Raw genomic sequence first — 12974 nt, forward strand, 5'->3', positions numbered from 1 at the left:
TTTTGAAATGTAAAATAAAGTTTTAAAAAACCTTGAAAGGACAAAAAATAAAACAACTACAAAGAAATAAAATTGCCTCTGAGGAATAAAACTGAAATACACAGGTGAGCAGAAGACTATTATTTCTCATGTATGTTTTAAAACACAATTATTGGGGCGCCTGGGTGGCGCAGTCGGTTAGGCGTCCGACTTCAGCCAGGTCACGATCTCGCGGTCCGTGAGTTCGAGCCCCGCGTCGGGCTCTGGGCTGATGGCTCGGAGCCTGGAGCCTGTTTCCGATTCTGTGTCTCCCTCTCTCTCTGCCCCCCCCCCCCCCCCCCCGTTCATGCTCTGTCTCTCTCTGTCCCAAAAATAAATAAACGTTGAAAAAAAAAATTAAAAAATAAATAAAAAATAAAAAAAAATAAAACACAATTATTTAAAAAACAAACACAAACAAAACCTATTAAAAACTACTTAGAAGCAAACAAAACTCCAAAAAGCTATACAGGGAAAACTGAAAGGAAATACACTTAAATGCTGCCATTGGGTGATATATATGATTTTTCTTCCAGCCTTTTCTGTGTTTCAAACTTGCTTCAAAAAGCATTTAAAAAAGGATACATTACTCTAAATTTTAAAAACATATAGATGATGAAATTATATGAGAACACATTATAGTGACAAAGTAACAAAATCTGTGATGAAATGCTATGCTCTAAGCAGAATACAAAAATTGATACAGTGTGACAATTGTTAAAAAGCAAACTCAGGCGCTTCTAGTCAATAAAATACAGCCATTTAAAAGAAATGTGCTAATGAGTGAAAGAAAAACATCTATGCATTATCTTTGAGAAAAGGCCCAGGGAAAGGGAAAGATACACTTTTCATTTTCTGGGCCATGTGAATTTTTTAAAAATGTGCAAGCAAATTCATACATGAAGAGGGGAGCCTGGCTGGCTCAGTCAGGGAAGTGTGCAGTTCTTGATCTCGGGATTATGAGTTTGAGTGCACACTGGATGCAGATTACTTGAAAATAAAATCCTTTAAAAATTTTCAAACATAAAAAGAGATAAAATATACCCAAATGTGTTGGTTGTGTTTGGGTAATAAAACCAGAGATCATTTACCTGAAATTCTTTTTAGAATGACACAACAAAGGTACTGTTTTTATCTTTTCTTCTATCTTTTATTTTTTTAACCTAGTTTTCAAATTTTCCATAAATGTTTGGAATACTTTCAAAATGAAAAAGAATACAGGGGTGCCTGGGTGGCTCAGTCGGTTAAACATCCATCTCGACTTCGGCTCAGGTCATGATCTCACAATTCTGCACTATCTGCACAGAGCCTGCTTGGGATTCTCTTTCCTCCTTTCTCTGTCCCTCCCCTGCCCGCGCACACACATGCTCTGTTTCTCAAAATAAATAAACATTAAAAACAAAAAAAGAATACATAGGATGCGTTGTAACAAAAGTTTTTTAGTTTTTTAACATTCAGTTTCTTATCAGTAAAAAGGAATATAAGCATATACCTTATCTTCACAGAGCTGTTGTGAAAATCAACTCAGATACATGTATGAAACCATTACAGTAACATAAAGTAATGTAATGTGGTAAGGTCTAGCCCACCAATGCAGCATAAAGTAGTGTGACATAAGATAAGGTAACATAAAGTAATACAACATAATGTAATGTAAGTACCTGACAAACATTGATGAAATCGGGTTTCTCCAAATTCATGTAGATTTTCACTAGAACCCTTAGTACCTTATTCCGAAACTGTTTATTCTGCATTAAAGACATGCAGAGCTTGAGGCTATAGGCTAGCATTCCTGGGACATCATTCTGAAAGAGATCATTTAAAGATATATCATTATCTGGTTACTGAAGTATTATGTTTATTTAGAAATCAAATTATTTTAATCTACATTCTTTAGTTATTTTAAGCAACCAAGGATTTATTTGCTACTTAAACAGCAAAACTTAAAAACAACCATTTAAGGATGCCTGGATGGCTCAGTTAGAAAAGCATGCAACTCTCAGGGGCGCCTGGGTGGCTCAGTCGGTTGAGCATCTGACTTCGGCTCAGGTCATGATCTCGCGGTCTGTGAGTTCAAGCCCCGCATCGGGCTCTGTGCTGACTGCTCAGAGCCTGGAGCCTGTTTCGGATTCTGTGTCTCCCTCTCTCTGACCCTCCCTGTTCATGTTCTGTCTCTCTCTGTCTCAAAAATAAATAAACATTAAAAAAAAAAAAATTATTCAGTAAAAAAAAAAAAAAAAGAAAAGCATGCAACTCTCGATCTCAGAGTCATGAGTTTGAGCCCCATGTTGGGTAGAGATTAAATAAATAAAACTGAAACAAAATAACTGTTTTTAGGGGTGCCTGGGTGTTTCAGCCAATTAAGTATCCAACTCTTGATTTCAGCTCAGGTCATGATCTCATGGTTCATGGGACCAAGCCTGCAACAGGCTCTATGCTGATAGCATGGAGCCTGCTTGGGATTCTCTCTCCCCCTGCCCCTCCCCCAAGCTCTCTCACACATGTATGCATGCACTCTCTCTCAAAATAAACTTTACAAAAGTTTAAAAAATTAAAAAGTAACCATTTTAAATAAAAATCTTTAAAAGGGGCGCCTGGGTGGCTCAGTCGGTTGAGTGTCTGACTTCAGCTCTGGTTGTGATCTCACGGATAGTCAGTTCGAGCTCCATGTCAGGCTCTCTGCTGTTGGCACAGAGCCGATTTCAGATCCTCTATCCCCTTCTCTCTCTGCCCCTCCCCGGCTCTCTCTCAAAAATAAACATTTAAAAAATAAAAAATAAAAATATCAGAGCTATATCATAAGTAGTAAAAGCAGGTACTGTTTCATAAAACCTAAGTTATATCCATATGTATACGTGCACTGGGATGCAAAATAAGGTGCATTTCTTACTGAGCTTTGTTCTTGATTTGAACATGTCACCCCTTGACTTTAAATTTTTACTTGCTCAACTGCCTATTCCCCTAATGGTTTGTTCCATCTGGTCAGAAACTCTGTTGGTCTTATTTGCCACTGCATCTCCAAAGCCTAGAATAGTTGTCTGACATACAGGAGTCAGTCAAAAAATATTTGTTGAGTGAATGAAAACAAATTCTATTCACATGAAGACAAGGAGAAGCTACAACTGCACAAAAATGAAACAGTATAAAACAAGGTCCAATTCTTATTTTTTTTTGGATTTACTTTGATGGATGCAAACTTTTTATTTTATTTATTTATTTTTAATATATGAAATTTATTGTCAAATTGGTTTCCATACAACACCCAGTGCTCATCCCAAAAGGTGCCCTCCTCAATACCCATCACCCACCCTCCCCTCCCTCCCACCCCCCATCAACCCTCAGTTTGTTCTCAGTTTTTAACAGTCTCAAACAAGGTCCAATTCTATCACACAAGGTTGCTCATTCATTTACTCGTTTAAACAAATCCTATCACACTGCTGCTAAACACTGCCTCTGGCTTTGGAGACACAGTGGTGAATAAGGCACAAAGTACCTGTCCTTATGGAAGTTATAATCTAGTGGTGAAGACAGATGTTAACTACCAAGTAACACAATGAGTTAATTACTTTAATAGTAAACCCTATGAAAAAAAACACAAGGCTCCAAGAGGTTAATAAAAGAATTGGAGCTAGTCTGCAGTAGGGGTTGAGGAGGTATGGGTGCTGGGAATCGATGGATCTGTAAAATAGTGACAGTTGAGCTAAACTCTGTATCTTGTACAGGAATAAAACAGGTAAAGACAGGAAGGAACATTTTTGGCAGAGGCAGTATTTCTGGTAAGGAGAATGGGGCAGGGTACATCTAGGAACTGAAGTGAGGTTAAACTGGCTGGAGAACAGAGCCAGCTTATGGAGACAGGTGGTTAAGCAGGCCAAGTGGGCATAAAAATCAATGCCCACTTAACTCAGTCTTATACCTTCCTGACCACTTCCTTACACTAACTTACTACAAATGTTATAATTACTGCAAAACACCCTCAAACAAGAATCTAGTCTGTAGTTTTAACCATAATAAATGCATTAAAATAGCTTATCAGTATAGTCTTCTTAACAAGGGTAGGATAATGAAAAACAACTTCCCTATGCAAGACTTCAAAGGAACGAATGTGATAAGATAAAAGCAGGGATTTGATGACCACAAAACCTAGCCAAAGTTCATATATATATACATGAAAATAAAACGTTTGGTTAAAAAGCATCTTATTATTTCTAAACTAGATTTTCTTTTCACTACCCTTGAGGTTTTTTAGTTTTAACGACTTGCTTTGCTGATTCCCCATTAATTACAGTCTCTAAAATCACATCATCTACTTACCGACTCCAGTATAGTCTTCTCAAAGACGTCCAGTCTTCGTGTCTCCAGAGCAATGCCAATAGCTTGCTTATACTTGTGATCATCTAGACATCGCTGGAACATTTTATTTACAATTCCTTCTAATCTCTGGTCAATTGGTTTTTTTTCTCCTTCTGGCAAATCTGCATTTTCCACACATTGTTTGGTGTAGTGATCAATGCATTTTGCTATGAAGAAAATAAAATAACGAATCACCTTATAAACAAGACTGAACTACTAGAAAAGAGAAATGCCTACATTTATAATCATAAAAACTTATGGGATAACTATAGAGTAATAAGCAAACATCAAAAATTTTAAATTCTAGAAGTTATACATTCAAATTAATATTGTTCCCTTCGAAAGTTACACTGGAGGGCTTACACACTAATTCCAGTAAGGCTGATGTCATTCACTATATTTCTACTTTGTTACTATATTTTAACCAAAATTATACTCTTCAACTTCACTGTGCTGCTTATTAGACAGAATTGGCTACAAGTGCTCTTTCACTTTCAAAAACAAATATTTGCTATCATTGAGGATATTAAAAAAGACCTACTGTAACAATTATCACAGAGCAATAAATTATTAGACTTCTTCACGTTAGCAAAACAGTAGAAACCATGTCTAAATCATCTCTTTAAAATAATGGTGGGGGCGCCTGGGTGGCTCAGTAGGTTAAGCGTCTGACTCTTGCTTGTGGCTCAGGTCATGATCTCACGGTTTGTGAATTGCGGCCCCATGTTGGGTTCTGCACTGGCAGGGTGAAGCCTGCTTGGGATTCTGTCTCCCTCTCTCTCTGCCCCTCCTCTACTCTCGCTTTCTCTCAAAATAAATAAAACTTAAAAACATGAACGTAGAATTCTAGTTGCAACATCAGAGACATTTGAAAGTATCCCTTTGGACCACCTTGTGCAGCACTTCCCAATTTCTGAGAAAGAATACCAAATCTCTCTTTTTTTTTTTTTTTTTTTTAATTTTTTTTTCAATGTTTATTTATTTATTTTTTGGGGGACAGAGAGAGACAGAGCACGAATTGGGGAGAGGCAGAGAGAGAGGGAGACACAGAATCGGAAACAGGCTCCAGGCTCTGAGCCATCAGCCCAGAGCCCGACGCGGGGCTCGAACTCAAGGACCGCGAGATCGTGACCTGGCTGAAGTCGGACGCTTAACCGACTGCGCCACCCAGGCGCCCCCAAATCTCTCCTTTTAAGGGTTCAGGTGAATAATGCAGATCTCTTCTAAATCAGCAATTCAAAAAAATACCTACACCGCACACTCCTGAAAAAACACACCCTGGGGCTCTCTCTATAACTATGACTGAAAACTTGATATTCCTACACTTGCCTGGAGAGTATGCAGTCCTTTTTCCATCTATTAGATCAGTTTCCAATCGCTTTTTTAAAGTGACACATCTTTGAACAAAACCTTACATAGTTATAATTCAACTTGCAAGATAGAGAGCCTAAAGCCTTGCCAGTATCCTACCCCCACTTCAAAAATAAAGAAACAAATTAGAAAATGATGGTTTCTAGTAGAAACAGTATGGACTCTGAAGTGAGTAAGCCTCAGTTTTAAATTCTGACCCTCCTATGTAATAGCCCTGCGTCTTTATCATCTCGAAACCTGAGTTATAGCGCCTTCCTCACAGGGGAGCTGTGGAATAAACCACACCATGCAGAAAGAGTGGCACAGTGCCTAGCACAATGAAGGCAGTCAATAATGGTTTCTGGTATTAGAAACAACTCTATAAATTGCTGTCATTTAATCTGTCACTCATAATAATCTGACTGAACTTTTTCATGCTACAGAATGCTCACTGGAGTAGTAATAACCATAATGTAAGATAACTATCTTTGTGTTGATTAGGCAGTTTCTGAATGATTTATCAGATTAATTCTTAAAATGTTTTGTGAGGTAGGCATCTTCATTATTACTGTTACTAATGTTACTGCTCATTATGTCAAAAGATAATAAAGCACAAAACTGGAAGGCAGATCTAAAAACTCAGCTTGCATAAAATTATAAGATTATAAACTTCCAATTAAAATTAAATTTGGCAGGGTGCCTAGGTGGCTCAGTCAGTTAAGCATCCGACTCCTGGTTGTGGCTCAGGTCACAATCTGACAGTCTGAGATCAAGCCCTGCACAGAGCCTGCTTGGGATTCTCTCTTCCCCTCTGTCTCTCTGCCACTCCCCTGCCCTTGCTCTCCTTCTCTCTCAAAAACTAAATAAATAAACTTAAAAAAAAAAAAAAAGATTAAGAATTAAATTTGGCAAGAGCAAGAAGTAATCGGAAAAAAAAAATGTTATGTGCACTACGGCAAGAGAGAAGCCAACAAGATAAAGCCTTACCAGATGGAGAATAATTACCTATAATAGTCTCCACGTATTCAGAGTTATCATTGACATTGAAGAGGTCACCGGCTCCAAGTGCATAATTCAGAGATTCCTCAAAAGCCCCAAGGTGATAAAATACTTTAGATGCCACTAAGGCTGCAAACTGCCGACTCCGGAAACCTTCATCTTCATACAAAACTTCTCTGAAAGAAATTTGGAAGTATGGGCAATCTTAAGCTGTGGTTCTTCTCAAAAATCCCAAATCTAAATATGTTTAGTAGCAGCAAATTTCTAAAGGAATCAATAAGCCATATGATCCACATCCACAGAGATTAGTTGATCTACTTGAATCCAGTTTATAGAAATAAAATAATTTCTTACATTTTATCTACAGACTCAGAAATTTCTGCCCAGAAATCATTGACAACTGCATTCAATTTGTGTAGTGCAAATTCCTGTAGAAGATAAAACCAAAATTCAATTTTGAGAGAGACTTACAATTACATTTTCTTAAAAAAAAAAAAAAAATGTTTCCAATAAATCAGTGGCCAAATTCTCAGTCACATTTACTAAAATTTTTACTATGACAAACACAAAAATTAACTGACTTATGTTGTCTCTTAGGTCTACACATTTCCTTGGTTTTTAATCATAAAACATCAGACTAGCCATAGGTCATTCCTTACAAAGTTGGAATACAAAGTATATACAAAGTTGACTATAACTCTGGACATAAATGAATTCAGGTGCGTAGAGCCTCTTAACATACATTCCAGATTTCAATCAAATAAAAATAATTTAAAAATACGTGACACACGAGAATCAATTTTATGTGCTTTCCTTTGATAAAGAAACAAGGGTGAAGGGAGTGTTCTGGTGGCATATTGAGAATTATTTACCTTAGCTTTGTTAAATGAACAACTGCTATTGCCAAAATACTGTCCTTTGGGGCTAGATTTGAATGGGTATAGACTGGGTAAGATGGCTATTTTAAATGATGGAAAATACACAAATATCACTATAGCCAAAGAGTTTCACAGCACTCCTATTAACCCCAGTTAATTTTTCTTCAACTCATACCTTAAGCTGTGGTTCTTCCTCATCCAGAAGAGAAATAATTCCAGCTATAAAACAAAAGGTTTATCGTGATAATGAAGTATATGCGAAGAAAAGCTACTGCTTATTCAAAAATATATCACAGTTGGAAAAAATAAGTATTTTTTGAGGAGTGACTTCACTACAATAATTATTTTTCTTTATATCTATAAATGCGTATATTTTGAAGTTTAAGAATTATGTTATCAAATCCTTATGATACCATGACACCACATATATCACATTATTTGCCAAATTCAATAGTTTTCTAAGTGTAGTCCTTGCATCCACAGCATTAGCATTACCTGGGAACTTGTTAAAAATGCAATTCTTGGCCTCATTCCAGATCTACTAAATCAGAAAATGTGGGGGTGGGGTCCAGTTACAGGGCAACAAGTTTTCCTTGGGATACCGATAATACAGTTTGATAATCACTGGCCTAGTTACTGATCAAGGGGAAACCTTCCCAGACAATTTGTTTGAGGACAAATTTATTCACACAAAATAAACCAACAGTTATAAAATTACTTACCAAAAAAAAAAAAAAAAAAAGAGAGTAATCAACTCAACAGGGTAAAATACATCAATTATTTCAAGGCACCTCCTTGTTATCACAAGTAAGCTAGAAGTTATGTGAAATGATGAGGAATTTGACTTGTTCTGAATTCTAAGTACCCAAACACAGTGTTCCTCCCGTGACCCTGAAGTGTTAACATGAACACTGGAGAGTAAAGGAAACAACTAACCTCTCCAAAAGAATACACCTTGAAATACAGTCAAAGGGATTATTAGAAAAAATACATGGGAAATTACTGTCCTTAGACCACAAAGAAACTGTCTCTCAGATACAGGTTTTCCATGTAGGTCTTAAATTCATTCTGGAACACTGAGTTCAAACTGTGAGTTGATTAAAGTTGATCAAGACAACTTTACTTAGGAGATGTCGCCATTTTTAATTGGTGTCAGTCTGCCAAATAACTCCAGCAGTCTTTAGAGAGCCATACAGGAAAGGATACAAAATATAGCCAACAAAATCACACCATGGTGCTGGCTAGGTCATAATGCTATTCTAAAAGCAAAAAGCACATAGAAAGAACTTCTTGGTACTCTAGTTTGGTAGGACAAGTCCAGAACAGAGAGGCTAAACTGACAGAATGGAGAGAAAACAAATTAAAAAACGTAATGGGTGGGATTTTGAACTGGTGACGTGGATAGCTGATAGACAAGAATGCTTTAAATGTGGAACAGATCATGAACAACCGAACACTTCATCAACGTACTACAAATGCTACCCATTGCCCATCATCAATGATGTGTCTGAACTGCTTTTACCAAAAGAGATAATGAATTTTTTACACTCTCCTATTTGGCTTCACTTATGACTATAGCTTGTTACATGGTTATCCTCGCTTAGAAATACAGCCTTTGTTCATGGAACACAACTAAATCAGATACTGTACACTCCATACACAAATCTTTCTCATCTTAAAAACAAAATAGAACACTCCTTTGGACAGGGGAGGGGAGATACACAAGGCATGTGAAAAGTTTAGCATGCTAGAAAAATCTCTCCTGCCCTAATAAAAAGTAAGCAGATACTATGTAACTTATCCAGTCAGTTTATAGAAAACTTTGGATGTGATTTATAAATAGTGATGTATGTTCCAGTGGAAACAGCTTAAAAGTTGAAAGTGGCTGTCTCCAGGAATTAAGAAGAGGCAAGAGGAGTGGGAGGCTACTGTTTTAAAGCTTTGTAGCATAATTTCTCTTTCTGTGCCTATATTATGTTAAAAAAACAAACAATTTTCCATCTCTCTCCTGTAACCACCTATCTTTCTATCTCTCCACTGCCTTTCTCTGCCAAATGGTTTGAAAAATGTAACAATCCACATTCACCTCTTATTCATCACTGTGTTCTTAGTGCCTAGCAAGTGAGTAGAGAGATAAACAAATGAACGGATGAATCCACACCAGAACCATGAAGCTAGCCTGTTTAGCACCTGGGACAGATCCTAAGCCACTGTGAGCCAAAGGACAGGAGCAGAAGGTTTGGAGCAGAAGCTAAGTAATTCAGTAAACATAACAAATGATAGTAACAAATACACACTCACCACAAATATAGCACATCACCACAGTCTCAGAGTAGGACCTCAAAGGCCTTTATTCTTACCACCAAAAGGCTTAAATTCTTCCCATTATATTCCCACCAAGCGCTTTTTCAGCCTCCAAAACACTTTAGGGATTGATTTATTGATTTGATTAGCTGACTAATGATTTCTTCCTTCAAGACATACTTGTGAACTTCTGCCATCTGCCTGATGGTGCTCGAAGAATTATGAAAACGACAAGTCTGTCGCCCAAAATTGTACCAGAGAGAAAGCTATCAGGCCAGTAAACAAAGTAATCACAGGACTTTGATGAAGGGAGGGGACAGCCAAGGGGAAGAGAGGCAGGCAGCACGTTTTAACAGAATGATCAGGAAAGACTAACATTCGAACCGAGACTAAAGACGGAGAAGTTAAGGGAAAACTCGAGGAAAAAGAGTCTAAAAAGAGGGAAGGGTCCTCAGGTAGGAGAGAAACTGACATACTCAAGGAACAGAAAGGCCGGTAAGATTCGGATGCAGTGAGTGGTGTAGGACAAGGCAGGTATCCAGCCAGGTTAAGTCTCGGGTTACAAGACTGGATCTGGTTCTAAACACAGTGGAAATCACTGGAGATTCAAAGCCAGAAAGATGATATTGTGTGATTAAAGTTTGAAAAAAAAGGGGCGCCTGGGTGGCTCAGACGGTTAAGCGTCCGACTTCAGCTCGGGTCATGATCTCGCGGTCCGTGAGTTCAAGCCCTGCATCGGGCTCTGTGCTGACAGCTCGGAGCCTGGAGCCTGCTTCGGATTCTGTGTCTCCCTCTCTCTCTGCCCCTCCCCCGTTCATGCTCTGTCTCTCTCTGTCCCAAAAATAAATAAACGTTAAAAAAAAAATTTAGGGGCGCCTGGGTGGCGCAGTCGGTTAAGCGTCCGACTTCAGCCAGGTCACGATCTCGCGGTCCGGGAGTTCGAGCCCCACGTCGGGCTCTGGGCTGATGGCTCGGAGCCTGGAGCCTGTTTCCGATTCTGTGTCTCCCTCTCTCTCTGCCCCTCCCCCGTTCATGCTCTGTCTCTCTCTGTCCCAAAAATAAATAAACGTTAAAAAAAAAATTTAGGGGCGCCTGGGTGGCGCAGTCGGTTAAGCGTCCGACTTCAGCCAGGTCACAATCTCGCGGTCCACGGGTTCGTGCCCCGCGTCAGGCTCTGGGCTGATGGCTCGGAGTCTGGAGCCCGTTTCGGATTCTGTGTCTCCCTCTCTCTCTGCCCCTCCCCCGCTCATGCAGTGTCTCTCTCTCTGTCCCCAAAATAAATAAACGTTAAAAAAAAAAAATTAAAGTTTGAAAAAAAACACCCTGACTACGACAAGGAGAACGGAATGTATGCAGGTAACAGTGGCAAAACCTAATCTTCAGGCTGTTACGGTAACCCAGGCAAAAGAAAAGGCGGCCTCTGGCAAAGGAGCAGTGGTAGTGGACGGATGCGAAGTAGAACGAGGCCTCCGTTCACAAATGGCAAGAGACTTCATGCTGATTGTACCTTTAGAGAGCCGGGACTGGAAAAACTCTTCCCTGTTCAACTCAAATTCATCTCATTTGTATTCTCTGGGGGCAAAAGTCTGATTCCAGGGGCAGGTGGACGGCTCTTGAAGTCTTTGAAAGTAGCTATTACATCCCTGGGGTCTCCACCAATTTCTTTAAGCAATCCTCCCAAATGCATGGTTTTGAGCTCCTTACAAGTTATTCTGACCGCCAGCCTAGCTCACAACAAAACGCTTGAGGGACAAGCGTAAATAAAACAGGAGGAGAAAAGGGTGTGTAAGCAGGCAAGCAGACAAGGAAGAAAGAAAGGAAGAAAGAAAGAAAGAGAAAGAAAGAAATGAAAAAAGAAAAGAAAAGAAAAAAGAAAGAGACATCAAGGCTGTGGGCAGCTACACGCCAATCAATTTGTAGCAGGGGGCTCAAAAATCGCCGCCAGACCTGTCCAGCTTATCCCATTTCGAATGTCATTACCCGAATCAACATCTACAGCGTTAAGCGTGGGAAGCCCGCTCCGCACACCCGCGAATTCTTTGCTCAATGCAGAACGTTTACTGAGCACCTCGCCTCCAAACCACACAATGATTCGCAGCGTAATGCTGTCTCCGGGTGTTGTCTTAACCGCACACAAAAGTTGTCTCTGGGCGTTTTAACTGAATCCTCTGGGAATAGGCCCAGAAACCACCCGCCTCAATATAATTATCAGGAGGATGGGGCCAGAGCACTTGCAGGGAGGCCGCCTTATCGGCCGACCGCACAGGGGGACCGGCCCATCCTAAGCACCTGCGAGGAAGCCCTGGGATGGATGAGACGGCCGCACAGGGCCGACTTCGGTAGGCGCAGAACTTAGAACCTCCACCGCCCCGGGGCCGGAGAAGGGCCCAGGTAGCTCCTCGGGACCGGGCACGGGGGTGTGACTGGGGAGGGATGCCCAGGCGGTCGAGCCGGCGCGATTCCCCCGAGCCCGAGGGGGGACGCGGGGCCCTCAGAGAGGCCGGACCGGACCGCCAGCCCCCGGCCCGGGGGCTGGGCCGTGGGCAGCGAGGGGCCGCGCGGGCCGGCGCTCCGCCGGGAGGTGCCCAGTCACCGGCCCTGACTCAGCTAAAAGCCGGCGTGGCGGCTCCTCCCTTTCGGCGCCGGCTGCGGTCGCACTCACCAGCTGAGGTGATCATGGCTGCGTCCCGCACAGGCCTGCCCGCTCGCTCGCCGTCCCGGCCGCGCCGTGTATCTGTCAGCTCCGGGCCCGTCCACTCCGCCGCGCCTGCTCGCTCTCCCGGTGCGCTGCTCAGTCAGTAGCCTCCTCGGGCCGCCGGCTCGCTTCTCTTCCAGGACCCCGCCCGCTCCGGGGCTGCCCGCCTCCCCGCCTGCTGCTCGGCGCGAATTCTCCCCCGGCCTGCGGTTCTCTGCGCCCCGACCGCCGCCCTGGCCCTCGCTGAAGGGTGCAGGAGAGCTCCATGTTTTTCTTCAACCCTCCTCGAGGTTCGGCGCTCCCGCTGGGGCGCGGACACCACTGCGCACCTGCGATCAGGCTTCAGAATGGCCACCCCCAGAAAGAGGACCCCACCA

The 12974-nt window shown here is 41.3% G+C and overlaps 1 protein-coding gene across 1 annotated transcript in view; it reads right to left on the bottom strand.

Moving 5' to 3' along the window:
• Window positions 1-12740, bottom strand: part of PSMD1 (proteasome 26S subunit, non-ATPase 1) — a 97630-nt gene extending 84890 nt beyond the window's left edge. Inside the window, exons 1-6 of the mRNA XM_047871432.1 lie at window positions 12565-12740; window positions 7774-7817; window positions 7075-7148; window positions 6727-6896; window positions 4333-4538; window positions 1680-1823 (exon numbers count right to left, since the gene is read on the bottom strand). Of these exons, the coding sequence (XP_047727388.1) occupies window positions 1680-1823; window positions 4333-4538; window positions 6727-6896; window positions 7075-7148; window positions 7774-7817; window positions 12565-12580 (654 nt within the window). The 5' untranslated portion in view covers window positions 12581-12740. The remainder of the gene's footprint in view (window positions 1-1679; window positions 1824-4332; window positions 4539-6726; window positions 6897-7074; window positions 7149-7773; window positions 7818-12564) is intronic.
• Window positions 12741-12974: the final 234 nt, after the last annotated feature.

Source organism: Prionailurus viverrinus, chromosome C1 (assembly GCF_022837055.1).
Source record: "Prionailurus viverrinus isolate Anna chromosome C1, UM_Priviv_1.0, whole genome shotgun sequence".
NCBI classification, from domain to species: domain Eukaryota; kingdom Metazoa; phylum Chordata; class Mammalia; order Carnivora; family Felidae; genus Prionailurus; species Prionailurus viverrinus.